This window comes from Rhyacophila brunnea, unplaced genomic scaffold (genome assembly GCF_057557595.1).
Source record: "Rhyacophila brunnea isolate RB1 unplaced genomic scaffold, BYU_Rbru_1.0 scaffold_18, whole genome shotgun sequence".
NCBI classification, from domain to species: domain Eukaryota; kingdom Metazoa; phylum Arthropoda; class Insecta; order Trichoptera; family Rhyacophilidae; genus Rhyacophila; species Rhyacophila brunnea.
This window is the reverse complement of record NW_028232837.1, coordinates 32,347,120-32,362,718: the sequence shown is the minus strand read 5'-3', so window position 1 is coordinate 32,362,718 and position 15,599 is coordinate 32,347,120. Positions and strand designations below refer to the sequence as shown.

The 15,599-nt window shown below is 30.9% G+C and overlaps 1 protein-coding gene across 1 annotated transcript in view; it reads left to right on the top strand.

Annotated features, from left to right (window-relative positions):
- LOC147073442 (C3 and PZP-like alpha-2-macroglobulin domain-containing protein 8) overlaps window positions 1-15,599 on the top strand; it is a 652,526-nt gene that overhangs the window by 214,839 nt on the left and 422,088 nt on the right. The window contains exon 3 of the mRNA XM_085945649.1: window positions 11,732-11,939. Within this exon, the coding sequence (XP_085801775.1) occupies window positions 11,830-11,939 (110 nt within the window). The 5' untranslated portion in view covers window positions 11,732-11,829. The remainder of the gene's footprint in view (window positions 1-11,731; window positions 11,940-15,599) is intronic.

The following is a 15,599-nucleotide window of genomic DNA, read 5'->3' as shown; positions in this document are numbered from 1 at the left end:
TTTTGTTAGGTTAGGTTAGGTTTTCATTCTTGAATTCAGGAATTTTGCTAAAATCATCTATGAAAATTAAACAATGTTGAAGTTACTAGATTATTGTTACGTAAGGTAAAATTAGAACATTGTTGTTTGCAATGCTCCACGATCAACATGTATTTTTTTCATCTCGATGCTTTACTCTCCATACCTACATCTCTTTCCGATAAGAAAGCTCACGGCGAACTGTGCTATGGTGAAATGTAATACGTGCTATTTACATGTAACCGTGAAATACTGGATTTATTACGTAAAAAGTTAGATGGCCGTTTAATTTTGAGACTTAACTATTTTAATTTTCTTTAACGATAATTTATTCTATAATATATTTGAAATTTATGACAGTATAATAAAAATATTAATATAAATACTTAAAACCATACACTCTTTGATAACTTCTATTCAACATTATAAAATATAATACTATAAAATGCAATATTATAAAATAAAACAGAAAGCGTAGTAAATTTGTTACAGAAAAAAATATAAAGCTTGTTTTCACAAACGAAAACAACGCTGGAGGAAACCACCATAAAAGCTCCACTGAGCTTTCAGTAAAAATAAAATCTTACCATTTTATTCTCAGTGTGTGTTTTTTATATGACGTCATACTATTTACTAAACGTGCATAATCACTCGGCCATTTTAAAAGCTCTCTGTGCAGACGTCATCCCTTTGAAACATTTTAATGAGCGCTTCCACGACGGACGGCTTGCCAGTGTGCCAGTTCATTATAACCTGACCTTGAACTCTTCACCTGTTGTTATTGAAAGCAGTGGTGTAATGGGGTCAGATATGTATCAGTATTTTAACAAATCTTATATTGACATCATTTTATGTTTTGAAAAGATTTGGTTAAATCGACGTGGCTCTTTCAAGAACTAAGATACATCACACATAGAGTAAAACCATTACTAGCTGAGCCAGCTAGCTCTTGCCAGTCTGTCTCGCTAGGTCTTGCAGACAGCTTTTCGTCATAGTGACTTGGTGTTGGATTTTAATATAATGATAATGGAAATATAAATAGATATAATATAATATCACCGATTTTGATAAATACAGCAATTCAAATGACAGAAAGGAGTAGAATCAGGCATGGGAGGCCTTTATCCAGCAGTAGATGGGTTCAGGTCAATGATGATAAGGACGATAGAAATAGGTATAATATAGTAGTAGAATCAGGTTGCGGAATCCTTCATACAGCAGTGAATTGATCCTGGTTGATGATGATGACGATATGAATATGTGGATAAATGTAATATCACCGATTTTGATAAATACAGAAATTCATATCACAGAAAGGAGTAGAATCAGGCTAAGGAGGTCTTTATTAAGCAGTGGATTGGTTCAGGTCGATGATGATGATGATGACGATATGAATATGTAAATAAATATAATATCACCGATTTTGATAAATACAGAAATTTATATGACAGAAAGGAGTAGAATCAAGCTAGCGAGGTCTTTATTAAGCAGTGGATTGGTTCAGGTCGATGATGATGATGATGATAATGACAATATGAATATGTAGATAAATATAATATCACCGATTTTGATAAATACAGCAATTTATATGACAGAAAGGAGTAGAATCAGGCTAGGGAGGTCTTTATTAAGCAGTGGATTAATCCTGGTTGATGATGATGATAATGCTGATGATGATATGAATATGCAGATAAATATAATATCACCGATTTTTATAAATACAGAGATTCATATATTATCAGAACGGAGTAAAATCAGGCTAGGGAGGTCTTTATTAAGCAGTGTATTGGTTCAGGTCGATGTGATGATGATGATGATGATGAAAATATGCATATGTAGATAAATATAATATAACCGATTTTGATAAATACATAAATTCATACGACAAAAAGGAGTAGAATCAGTCTATGGCGGTCTTTATTAAGCAGATGATTGATCCTGGTTGATGATGATGATGATGACAATATGAATATGTTAATAAATATAGTATCACCGATTTTGATAAACACAGCAATTCATATGACAGAAAGGAGTAGATTCGGGCTAGGCCATTATCCAACAGTGGATTGGTTCAAGTCGATGATGATAAGATGGATAGAAATATGTATAATATCACAAATTTGTCTAACCAATAGTAGTAGAAACAGGTTGCGGAACTCTTCATCTAGCAGTGGATTGATCCTGGTTAATGATGATGATGATGACGATATGAATATGTAGATAAATAACATAAGAAATTCAATACTGTCAAGAATACAATCAACGTAGAGAGGCCTTCATCCAGCAGTGGATTTATTGAGGCTCGTGATAATATTGGTATTATATATAGATAGGTAGATAATAATATAATATCACTGATTTTGATAAATATAACAATTCATGTGTAAGTAAGGAGTCGAATAAGGCTGAGGAGGCCTTCATTCAGCAGTGGATAGGTCAAGATTGATGATGATGGGGACGATAAAAATAGGTAGATATTATACAATATGACTCATTTTGATAACTATAACAATTCGTATTAATTTCTTTCATTGTTTGCAATGGCAACTTTGTTAGTTTAATATGACTATATTGTGATCTATGGAAATTAGTAGCCTAGGTAATTATTCAATAAAAAAATAGTGCGTAACAGCCACAAAGAAGTATTTAAAAAAATCAAATTTGGAATATCATGTTATCTATGAAATGGCGGACAGTGGCGCACGCTCCTGCCAAAAGATATTATACGTAGTGAATTGTACCAGGATTATGGTTTTTTCACCGGAAAAAAGTGCGCCAATGCCTACATTACGATATTTGAATAAGAATTATCGAATTCGTTTGTCAAATAAAGGATTAGAAGATCTTAAGCGACGAAGACGTCATTCTGTTGTGCGTTAAAAGAAGTATGGCGAATTGTATACGCTATATGAGAAAATATCGGTTATAAACGTCACGTTTCTGGAAAATCATCGGATATTTCTCAAATTTGGTCAATTCAATCGGTAGATAATTTGGTAGCGCACATTTCGAAGTGAAGATGTAAAAATAACAATAAAATGTCGCTTAAATGAGCTGTTGGTGTATTTTCCAAAATTTCTTAGGATAATAATATATAGGAGATTAACAGATAACCTAAACCGAAGCCTATACCAAAAATGGTAATGAATCTTCATCTTTTGTAAATCACTTATGTTTAAATAATTACTCGTTTAATATCAGTAAAAATTTTAAAATCCTGCATGAGAAATTGAATGAGAAATCTATAAAATTGGATAAACAGGAAATCCTAGAAATTAATAGGTATAAATTTTTGCCCAATTCTAATTTGTTAAATGATCAATTATATTTTGTGTCTTCTCCATTATTATACCCTATTTTATATTTGGGATTGTTATAACATAACTTTATATATTGTACATTATTTATTATTTTAATTTTTATTTAATTTTGACTCATATTTTGGTTGTACTTTTTTTTGTATTCGATCTTTATTTTATTATTTTTTATAAATTTGTATTGTAAATTTTGACTAATCATAAATATTTTTTGATAATAATGTTACTATAAGTGTTGATTGTTTCATATATTGTGGTTTGTTAATATTTAAAATAATTTGTTTAATGCCTCTGATGTAGTATGAAATATTAATGTCTAACCTCATTAATTTTAAATTAATCTGTTATTAGGAAGGTATTATTGGACGGAAAATTTATGTACCTATTGTAATATTATTTCTGTTGCTTTGGATTTTGTTTGATATATATTGTTTTAAAAAAATGTATTCAGTTGAAAATGTTTCTTCTGAGGCGGACGAAACCGGTCCTAATCTATTGATTAAAAGTGGAATAAGTACTCCAAAAAAATGCGTTGTATTAAATAAAAACAACAATTATTAACATAAATGACTAAATTTAATTAAACGCCATAAAAATTCAAAGTCACTTACACTGAAATAATTATATAACCTTTTGTTGTTAATGTGTTATTTCAATTATATTGATAACATTACTATACAAAGTGGTTGGGCCGATTATGATCCCAATTCCATCCTTAAACCCGCAAAAAAATATGTCAGACCTACCATCCTTATTATAATTATCATCCAGGCACTTAACAATCACGGGTCATCAGTAGACCGTGGTTCAATGACAGTCAGTTATTAGTAGACAACGAGAGAGTCAACTTGCTACAGTATGGACGTCGTTTAAGCAAGAAATCTATACGAGACAATCAAAACATCTATTCAAGCTGTGTTACTGGCACAGGGTGTCTGATCACTCATACAAACGTCATCCTTATTCATATTAACCCAAGTGTAACAGTGAGAGTGACACTCTACAACTATTTACCCATTAGTGCATGAGTGCATGACCGGGACCAGTTTCAGCGCACGCCAGCTCTCTCAACATCAAAGATCAGTGCCTGGCATCCTGTTTAAATCGCTCCCCCTCATATCCGAAATTCACAAGGATCCTTCAAAATTACAGTCCACAAAAGCTCAACCACAAAGCTTAATGATAAAACGAGAATGTCCAGCCACAAAAAATGGTACCCGAATTGAGGGACCAACAATTAATTATTGTTATATTTTAATATTCGAATATATAGTATAATAATTTACAATGAAAAAAACATAATTTTCTATAATTAAAAACTTAAATTTAATACACACATTAAATATAAAGCATTGCTTGGCATAGGCTCTTGCCTAATATGCACACCATTGATTAACAAACGACATTACTCAGAAACCAGAACAACTTTTAAGGTGTGCTAATTTATACGCTGTTACATATTGTATACTAGCAAGGTCTGATTTCAATGGGCTAAACATGCGTTTCCGGAACATTAATTTAAGTGAATTGTATTTTTTGATGGAGCTTTCAAAACATTCACCAAGTATTATTCATTTTTTTTATGTTAGGTAGTAAATAATAAATACATACCAACTGATTTAACGTGACTTAAACATATTTTTTGAGAATATTAAGACTATAAAATAAGACTTATATGAATATTGTTTTATTTATTATTATGTATATTGAGGTACGAAATCTCAGCTGAGGATTATGTAGCCGTACATTTTTATACACTGCTATGGTTGAAGCTAATAATGTAATATTATTTACATACCCCAGGAGCGAAGGGTGGAAGTAGGCTGTTAAGATCCACCATAAATAGTGTACATTAAACTTTGCTAGTCATTCGTATTTGTTTTTATTGAACTAAGATTACAATAATTTACAGATGGTGTTGGTTAGTTTTTAAAAATCAATTAAACCTTACCTAAACTAAACCATAATAGTTTTGATATAAGTACCTACTTTAGGCAAAACAGCAAAATTATGCACAGCTTTTCATTCATACTTTTATAACATAATTATAGTGTTGGTCCATTTTTTTTAAATTTATTAAGCCATGTCTAAACCAAACTATAATAGATACAAAATATTATTCTAACTATAAAATCTCCAAAATTATGTATCATTTAATTGCATAATTTTATAATTGTTATAATATAGACGAGTATTTTATGACAATAATCTATTATGGCTTGGTTTTCGCGAGCTTTAATTAAATTATAAAACCAAACACCATATGTAAATAAAATTGTAGTATTATTTAAATGAAAACAAATAAGTATGACTGAAAAAGTTTAGTATGCACTATTTATGGCGAATCTTAAAAGCCTACCTCCACCCTTCACTACTGACATACTCATTATATATTTTATGTACATCTAAATAAGTCTCATCTGAAACTTTGTGGTGTAATAAAAAAATACTGCAATTTGGATATATCCTGACGTTAACTAGGAATCAATGGCTGTTTTAATATTAACGTAATTCAACCAAAACTCAATGCGAGTTCGAGTCCCGCTTAGTATCGTATATTTTTCAAATATTTTTTCTTGTACCTACGTATATTTCTGAGGTGTTTTTAAATTATATAGGTTCAACATAAAATATAAACAATTAATTATTCGTTGAATAATACAAGTTTGTTAAAAGTATTTCTGTTTTTTTGTCATTAATAACCTGCCCCCACGAGATATTTCTCGCGTGATCAAACCAATTAATAATCACACATAACACATTATTCGAACATAAAAAACGGGGAATTTATTTATAAATAGTCAACATGACATTGTTATATTTACCATGGCGCAGGTCAAATAAAATCATGAATAAATAAATGAAACAATAGATTCATATTACTAAAGGTTTTTCACATAAAACGAATAAATAAAAATAATAAACATACAGATATATAGAAATGTATACTTAACAATCTATCAACGTCGCTTTTCAATAAACAAAAAAGATGAAAAATTCTTAGAATATTTTGAAAACAAGTCTTTTCAATAGGCTTTAGTTCTCTCATGTTCAATTTAAAACAATTCGTCAATATTTTGCAAACAACGTATTAATTTTGTTTTATAATGTCATGAAGTACGATTAGTTTTGAGTTACAATAAATTAATATTATCACTATTGGGTATGAAACTATTGGCTGATCTTGACCTACTATAGAAACTTTCTCCATCCTGGACGCTCATCGGTGGCGCATTTAAATTTATTTGTCTGAGCATATTAGTAATCATGTATCATGTATAGATTAATGCCTTTAGATTCATTTGGTATATTTAACTAAAAAACGACAAAATTGCAAAATATGAGTTATATAGCGACTCTTGTATAATATGCATAGCGCTAATGCGCAGTGACAACATACCTAAAATATCAAGTGCATGCTGTTTAATGGAGCCATCTTGGAAAATGATGGATATTTTTTTGGTATTTACTTTAACTTATATCTTATGTTGAAAAACATTTTTAAAATTTTAAAAATTCTCATAGTATTTAAAAAAATAAATATTGTATTGCATATTAATATGTAATAGAATATGTATTGTAAGTATTTAGAATGGTTACTGAGTTGATGGACAAGAAAAATGAAATAGACCAATTTTGAATTAATTAAAGTAATCGTCTTTAATTATTTAAATAAGTTAATTAAATATACTTAATTGACTGTGGATCTTATGCACTCTCTTTTTCATAGATGATCTTTTGAAATTACAACTATTTTCTAAAATGGTGGTAGTAATAGTGATTAAAAACGGGTGATGTGAATAAAATGCAAAGTCCCCAATTTAGAGCAATAATAATTCTTTACAGGTAAAAATTTTAATGCAAAAATCAACATTGTAATAAAAACAAAAAAATACCAATGCAAATGCAAATAATATTTTTATAATATTCTGTACTATAAAGAGAAAAATACATTGAAAAGTGAATCAAAAATATCACGATGTTGATGAATTGTTTAGCAATGAAACAAATTCCTAGGTCTTGTATCTAATTTTTTATTCTCATGTAATACACCCTTCTCTCGGGGGAGAAGGAATTAAATTCACTCGACTTGAAAAACTATCTACATTATTTATTTTCTTGTAATAAATTGCCCGTAAAGAAAAAAAACCTCCGAATGGGAGAAGTGGTTGTTCCGGGAAGTTGATCTATGGCAAACCTGGCAGGGTTCCTATTTATACAATTAATTTTGAAGTGTTTACTTCGCTTGTCTCAAGAAGGGTGACGGCACCAAATTTAATATATTTTCAATAGTGCTTCAACGTCTCGCATTACGTTGATCTAATTCACGTTTTTTTAAGTGCTAACCTTTGTTTTACTTTCATCGTCATCTTGTAAGATGTCTTATATAAAACGTGTTATCATGTTTTTTTCAAAGCTTACTATACTCTTAAAATCATGTCGAAGCTATGGCTAAAGTTTTTTATTATTCTGATGCGATGGCTAATTTTAATTTAAAAAAATACTTAAAACCCACATGTGTTATATATCAAAAGTAGGTAATAATAAGGTTTATACTTGTCAAATTCAATGTAAGCATTTTTTCATGGTAATCTTTTAAGTAATACATACAAATAAGTTAAAACAATCAGTCTACTTCCAAAAACCGTTCATACCACATATTTTAGACAATATTTTACAATACATAATAAATATATATGTTATTTTATTTTAATTATATCGAAATAAATATGTAATGCATATGATTTAAGAATATAATATTCTGATTATAGAATATACATAATTTTGAAAACACTTCTGAGAAAAATGTATTAACCAATAGAAAAAATCTTTTTTGAAAAAAGTGAGACATCCAGCATGATTGAATCTGTATCTCTCGGGTTTATAGTATTTATAATATATCGGATGATATTGATTTTTTTTCCTATCGCAAATATTTCTGATAATTATTACAGATACATATTCCGTTGTTAACTCTAAATACCTCAATTAGCGACATACCAACTTTTGGCAGCGACCTTAGGAATTAATATTAGAAATGTTGAGACAATTTATTCATTTATTATTGTATTTGTATAAATGGCTATAGAAAAATATTGTAATATGTGGAAGAGTCATTATTAAATTACATGAATGGTACTATGTTATTGCTTTATATTATTTTAATTAATAAACAGTATTTTTTGTATATTCATCGAATACTTTTTTATGTGGGTATTATCTGAAACCTAAACATTTTTAAGTCTAAAACTTTCGACCTTGTTTTCTGTATAATGTATAGTTATTTATTTAAATATATCAGTATAGCTCCATACATTTTGTTCTAATAAGTTTACTATATTATAAAAATTATATCTATGGATTATTGATATAACACAATGTCTAGATAGTATAGTTAACTATGATCCACAGGAATCGATGGCTTAATGTTAATATCCCGTGAGTGACTTTTTATAAATTGTTCAGGAAGATAAAAAAAACTAAATATTTAATATCCCGTTTCTGACTGTTAATAGTTCACACAATATATTATTGTAATTCCTTAGCATGCCAATAACCCGTAACGAAAAACATGGTAAAGCAAAGCACATAACGCCTAATATAATGATAACATCCAACAAAATGTAATATATTATTTATTATCTAATATATAAAAATTAATATTTGTGTGTTTGTGTGTTTGTGTGTTTGTTTGTTCGTATTTAATGCGCAGCCATACCGTTCATTCGATTGCGATAAAACTTTGTAAACTTATTGCTTGCACTTGCGGGAAGAGTATAGGCTATACTAATATATAAAAATGAATGTCTGTCTGTCTGTATGTCTGACTGTCTGTGTGTATGTCCCGTATGCGTTCCTATACCATTCATCCGATTGCAATGAAATTTTGGTAAGTGGTTGTATGCATACTCATAAAGGTTTCTGAATTAGAAAAATCATCATCTTCTTCTTCTTCTTCATTATATTTTCTTTTATTCGTATGGTTCCTATACCATTCATCCGATTGCAATGAAATTTTGGTAAGTGGTTGTATGCACACCCATACAGGTTTCTGAATTAGAAAAATTATCATCTTCTTCGTCTTCTTCATTCTATCTTCTTTTATTCGTATGGTCCCTATACCATTTATCCGATTGCGATGAAACCTTCATCAGTTGTTGTGGTAACACCCGCAATGGTTTTTGAATTAGTACAACCATCTTCTTCTTCTTCTTCTTCTTCTTCTTCTTCTTCTATTCTATATTCTTCTATTCGTATGCGTTCCTATTCCATTCATCCGATTGCAATAAAATTTTCGTCAGTAATTGTGCCAACACCCGCAAAGATTTCTGAATTAGTACAATCATCTTCTTCTTCTTCTTCTTCTTCATTCTATCTTCTTTTATTCGTATGGTCCCTATACCATTCATCCGATTGCAATGAAACCTTCATCAGTTGTTGTGGTAACACCCGCAATGGTTTTTTAATTAGTACAACCATCTTCTTCTTCTTCTTCTTCTTCTATTCTATATTCTTCTATTTGTATGCGTTCCTATTCCATTCATCCGATTGCAATAAAATTTTCGTTAGTAATTGTGCCTACACCCGCGAAGGTTTCTGAATTAGTACAACCATCTTCTTCTTCTTCTTCTTCTTCTTCTTCATTCTATCTTCTTTTATTCGTATGGTCCCTATACCATTTATCCGATTGCGATGAAACCTTCGTCAGTTGTTGTGGTAACACCCGCAATGGTTTTTGAATTAGTACAACTATCTTCTTCTTTTTCTTCTTCTATTCTATATTCTTCTATTCTATATTCTTCTATTCGTATGCGTTTCTATTCCATTCATCCGATTGCAACAAATTTTTCGTCAGTAATTGTGCCAACACCCGCGAAGGTTTCAAAATTGGTACAACCATCTTCTTCTTCTATTCTATCTTCTATTCGTATGCGTTCCTATACCATTCATCCGATTGCAATGAAATTTTGATCAACTGTTGTGCTCACGCCGCAACGGTCTCTGAATTGTTACAAATATTTTCTTTTTCTTCTATTCTATCTTCTTCTATTTGTATGCGTTCTTATACCATTCACCCGATTGCGATGAAATTTTGACCAGTTGTTGTGAGCACGCCCGCAAAGAGTTCTGAATTAGTACAACCATCTTCTTCTTCTTCTATTCGTATGCGTTCCTATACCATTCATCCGATTGCAATGAAACTTTAGTGAGTTGTTGTGCCCTTGCCCGCAAAGGTTTCTGAATTACAACAATCATCTTTTTCTTCTTCTATTTGTATGCGTTCTTATGCCATTCATCCGATTGTGATGAAATTTTGACCAGTTGTTGTGCGCAAGCCCGCAAAGGTTTTTAATTAGTACAACCATCTTCTTCTTCTTCTATTCGTATGCGTTCCTATACCATTAATCCGATTGCAATGAAACTTTGGTGAGTTGTCATGCGCATGCCCACGAAGGTTTCTGAATTAGAAAATCATCTTTTTCTACTATTCGTATGCGTTCCTATACCATTCATCCGATTGCGATGAAACTTTTGTCAGTTGTGTGCGGTTTCTAAATTATTATTATATAACATACAAAGTTTGTTGTTTGTTTGTTCCATCCAATTTTGATTTTTTTTTACTACATATTTATAACATTAATAACGTTTTCATATTTTGGATTCGATTTTAATTTAGTGTTCTTATGTTTGACCTTTACTCCTATTATAATTATTTTCATATTGCCATATTGTATTACACAGATATTTTAATATTAAAGAAATAATTACCTCTTATTATTTTTCAAATATCTAAGATAAATATAACCACGAAGCGACCCCGTGCGAAGCCGGGTACTTCAGCTAGTTATATATAAATAAATATTCACATTTGTTATATTACTTACTGTTTTACCTTTTGAATAATTCAAAAGTGACATTTTGAAGCTGAATTTAACACACGTCATGCAACACGCTTGACAGCTTAGAGGCAAGATACGGGCTATTACAAGTTTATTCCTGCAATTTTCAGATACGGTAAATTACTAAAATGGCTGTATCATTTTTGTTAAAATTACTACCGATACAGGAATTTCGCAGTCGATGGGCAGTATTTTTATAGTTTTTAGTATTTTCATCAAAAAGTCATTTTTGTTATATATGTCAGATACGGGGTATTAACATTAGACCATCGATATAACATAATGATAGAGGCGTACTTGCGTTATGCCACCGCAATGCACATCATATAATATACGACCAAAATTGTTCGCAAAGAGGCAAATTTAATCAAAAATTTAATATACGCGATACGAAACAGTGTTCACTTTAATATCGCAAAGTGTTAATCAAAGTTGAGTTATTCAGTTCTCATATTTCATGAATTTATTTTAATTAGAAAATCTTGTTATTTTCAGAACGCCACTGCTGAAGTTGTAATTATTCACGGCAGTGGCGCGCGGTGAACGCCCTGGGGAGGGATGAACTAAGCGAGGGTAACGAGTCTACACGCGCTATGGCACGCGCTATTGCCCGCTTTACTAGGCGCGGTGTTGCGGCGCGAGTCCTACTAGCCGCGCTATTTGCCGCTCTACCGAACGCGATACAGGCGGAGAAGTGTACAACGTAAGTACCATTAAATATAATTCGTTATCATATTGTTTATAATATTGTTACGTTAAGTTATCCCACATTTACTCGTAACCGAAAACACAATCACATATATAAACACATTGTTAGTATAACAACACAAAAGAGAGATAGATAATCTCAAACCAAGCCAACGCGTTTTCACCAGGTTAATGGATTCCAAAAAGTCCCTCATGGTACAACTCAGCAGTTGAGATTACTCCATACTCGCATAGAAAGGTAATTTAATCACAATATAAGTAATGGCATTCTTGAATAAAATATGGAATAGTAATATCAAAATAGACCACAGCTTACTTAAAACATTGATTTTTTCCATTTTCGTTACGAATGTCGATACTTGTACAGGCATGGGTCTCACGGTTGTTTTTCAATCTGTGCTTAGCTCATTCGCTGCTGACTATATAATAAGATTTTAATTAGAACCTTTAAAATGCACGTTAATTACATCAATCAGCCGCCTGGTCATTACGCGCATGTGCGTCTTCAGCGTCCAAAGTATTAATGTCAGAGTATGGACATCAAGGCCTGAACAAAAACGATGCATAAGTGCGAGTGAGAAAGTATTCGGCACACTTATAATCTCTGCGACACGCGCTAGAGTAAGATAAAAAGTTTACAGATTTGTAAGATGATTTGCTATGGTGTCGCCGCCAAATCTCAGTTTGTTGCTTAACAAAGCGTTGATCACCTGCGAGCGCGTGTAGATAAAATTGATATTTTTTGTGCTAAACATAAAGTCAGTGGTAAATATGTTTAGTTTATTAAGTAGAAAAGATGGCTCTGGCTCTGAGCACTAGCGAAATGGTCTATGGTCTCAAACATTTTTTGTATAAGAATGTGATCGCTCACCCACAAATCAAACGCACGGCACGCAGCTTCATTGAGCAATGCAATGGGTGGCGTCTAGATGTATCTATAGTCTAAAATGGACATAATAGGTTGAGCAAGTGGGTAGGTACCATCCATTTCTCGTAAAAACATAAATCTGTTAAAAAAAAAGTCCACTCTATCTGTATGATCTTATTAGAATCGGATATTTTCAAAAAAAAATACCAATAGAATTTATTTTAAGTGATAATAAAACTTATACATTCTTACATCGGTATAAATGCGATTTTAAAAAAGATTATTAAAATTAATGTTTGCACTATATACTAATTATTGTTTGTAGTGAATATACATCAAAATAGGAAAATGTATTACATACTCTTGACCCATAATATAATTTCGTTGATTTAAAATACAAAAAAGTGACATTCATTTATTTTAACAAAATTTAAAGCATAGCTATTATGAATTCTATTGGATCGGTTACACATTCGATTAATAGCACTCATTTGAAAGTTAAAATATGTACCTATGTTTCTAAAGATTTTTATTCAATTCATGTTTATTTACAATATAAAATAATATAGTAATTATTAATTACTCTATAAGTTGGTCTTCAATAAAGACAATATGATTTCTAATAATTAATACTATGTACATAATAATTAATATAAGAGTTCAGATATTATATAAATATTTATATATTGTTATATTATCTGTATATTAAACATACATAATTTTGAAAACACTCCTGAGAAAATATGTTATTAGAAAATATCTTTTTGAAAAAAATAAGACACCCCACCCCGCAGGAGTCAAACCTGCATCTATCACGTATCGCGCCCATGCACGTAGAACCACTATGCTAAAGGATTCATACTTAATTGTGACATATTTTAACTAATAAATGGCTTTTAATAATCACTGAAGTGCTTTCCAAATTGAGCTACTATTAGCGATCGGCTTTTGTATTTAAAAAAAAATCAAAAAGATTTTTTTCTATTGGTCGTAATATTATATTTTCTCAAAAGTATTTCAAAACTATTTATGTAGAATAATTAGAATATTACATTCTTAAGTCTTGTGAATTATTCGTTGAATAAAAAAAAAATTAATCTATATATTAGTTGTGAATGTTTCTAATGCTAGTTTTAATATAAAAAGAAGACATCAAAATATAATGAGAAAAGTTAATATTCCAGACTCAAAAAAAGTAACAGCGTAACTAACAATACTTCATGACTTGGTTTAAAAATATACTTTTGCTATAACTCTCACAAAGACTTTTCCATTTATTTAATCACACTTCTCCTCTTTAATATGTTATCCACGTGTAACGACCATAAGTTTTAGGTCTTGTAATAACCCAAAGGCTAGCGTTTTTTGATGTTATTTTTTGAGGTCTTTCTCTTACGAGGCGAATCCTCGAATTTGCCAATAAACAATTCCGGTATCCTTGTGAAGTCAGCTTATAAGACCAGTGACGGAATTCATCCAATAAATAAATGAATAGAGATGTACTTGCTATGTTTGGGGTAAAATAAGTGATCCAGAAACTTTAAAATATTATATCTAACATAACTAAAAAATATAACATTATTAGTTTATTAGAATCCATTTATTATATAAAATTACTTTCAAATGTTAGTATTTTATGAAGGAAAACTGTAAGTTAGTAACCTAACTCTTAACCAAGCCGCAAAAACTTATTAATACATAATATTATACCCGTCATTTATATGTGAATTGAGGGGTGTATTTTCAAAGTGAACTTATTCCATTTCAACATTTTTTTAGCAAACGCCAAAAAACTGTTTACGGTGTTGATCATAGAGGTATTAAATTAATACTATGGACGCTGAAAACGTACATGTGCGTAATGACCAGGCGGCCGATCGATGTAATTAACGTACATTTTAAAGGTGATAATTAAAAAAATCATTATATAGTCAGCAGCGAATGAGTTAAAATAGGGGGCAGGGAATCGGCTTTTTTATATAGCTAAATGAAGCAGGCCAACAATAGACTAGAACTTACAAGAAATAGCGACGCGATAAAAAAATTCAGGGCATCACAAAGGATTTACTTTTGTCATTATAACGTACCCATATAATATAATGTTAACGTTCAAAGTTTGCCACAAATTGATTACCAGCCCGCCTCACCATACTTTTTCACCATACTAGCCTGCTTCACCATACTTTCATATAACCTGCCGCCCCTAGGTGTTGATGTTACATAATAATGTATTTTGTATTGGAATAAGTTATTTTTCTAACTTACACCGATTTTAAAGTTGATGTTAACGAGTCTACTAGATTAAATGCTATTAGGTTCTTCTACACAAAAAATAGTTGTATCCTTTAAATTCTGTCATTCATAACTCATTTTTGTCAAGTAGTAGAATAATTTCACTTTGAAAATGCACCCCTTAGTTATAATCTGTAATCATCATCATTTATGGTACTACAACCCTTGGTGGATCTCGGCCTCCTTCAAAAACTTCCTCCATCCTGGACGATCCAGCGCCGAAACTCTCAACGTACTGTAACTCAACGTCTCAGCCTTCTCAATTTTGGCTGTCCAGGTCTTTATTTACCATCGAGGGTTGCGTTATTAACCCACCTTGCCGGTATACCCTCCGGCATTCTATATACGTGGCCAATCTAGCGCAGAATTATAATAATAATATGTACTTATGACAATTACAGTAGGTATAAAAAACTTCTGAAAAATTATGTGGGAACGTTTTTTCCATAGCAATGTGGGGAATATTAATTATTGTCCAATAAAACCAGCCAAATT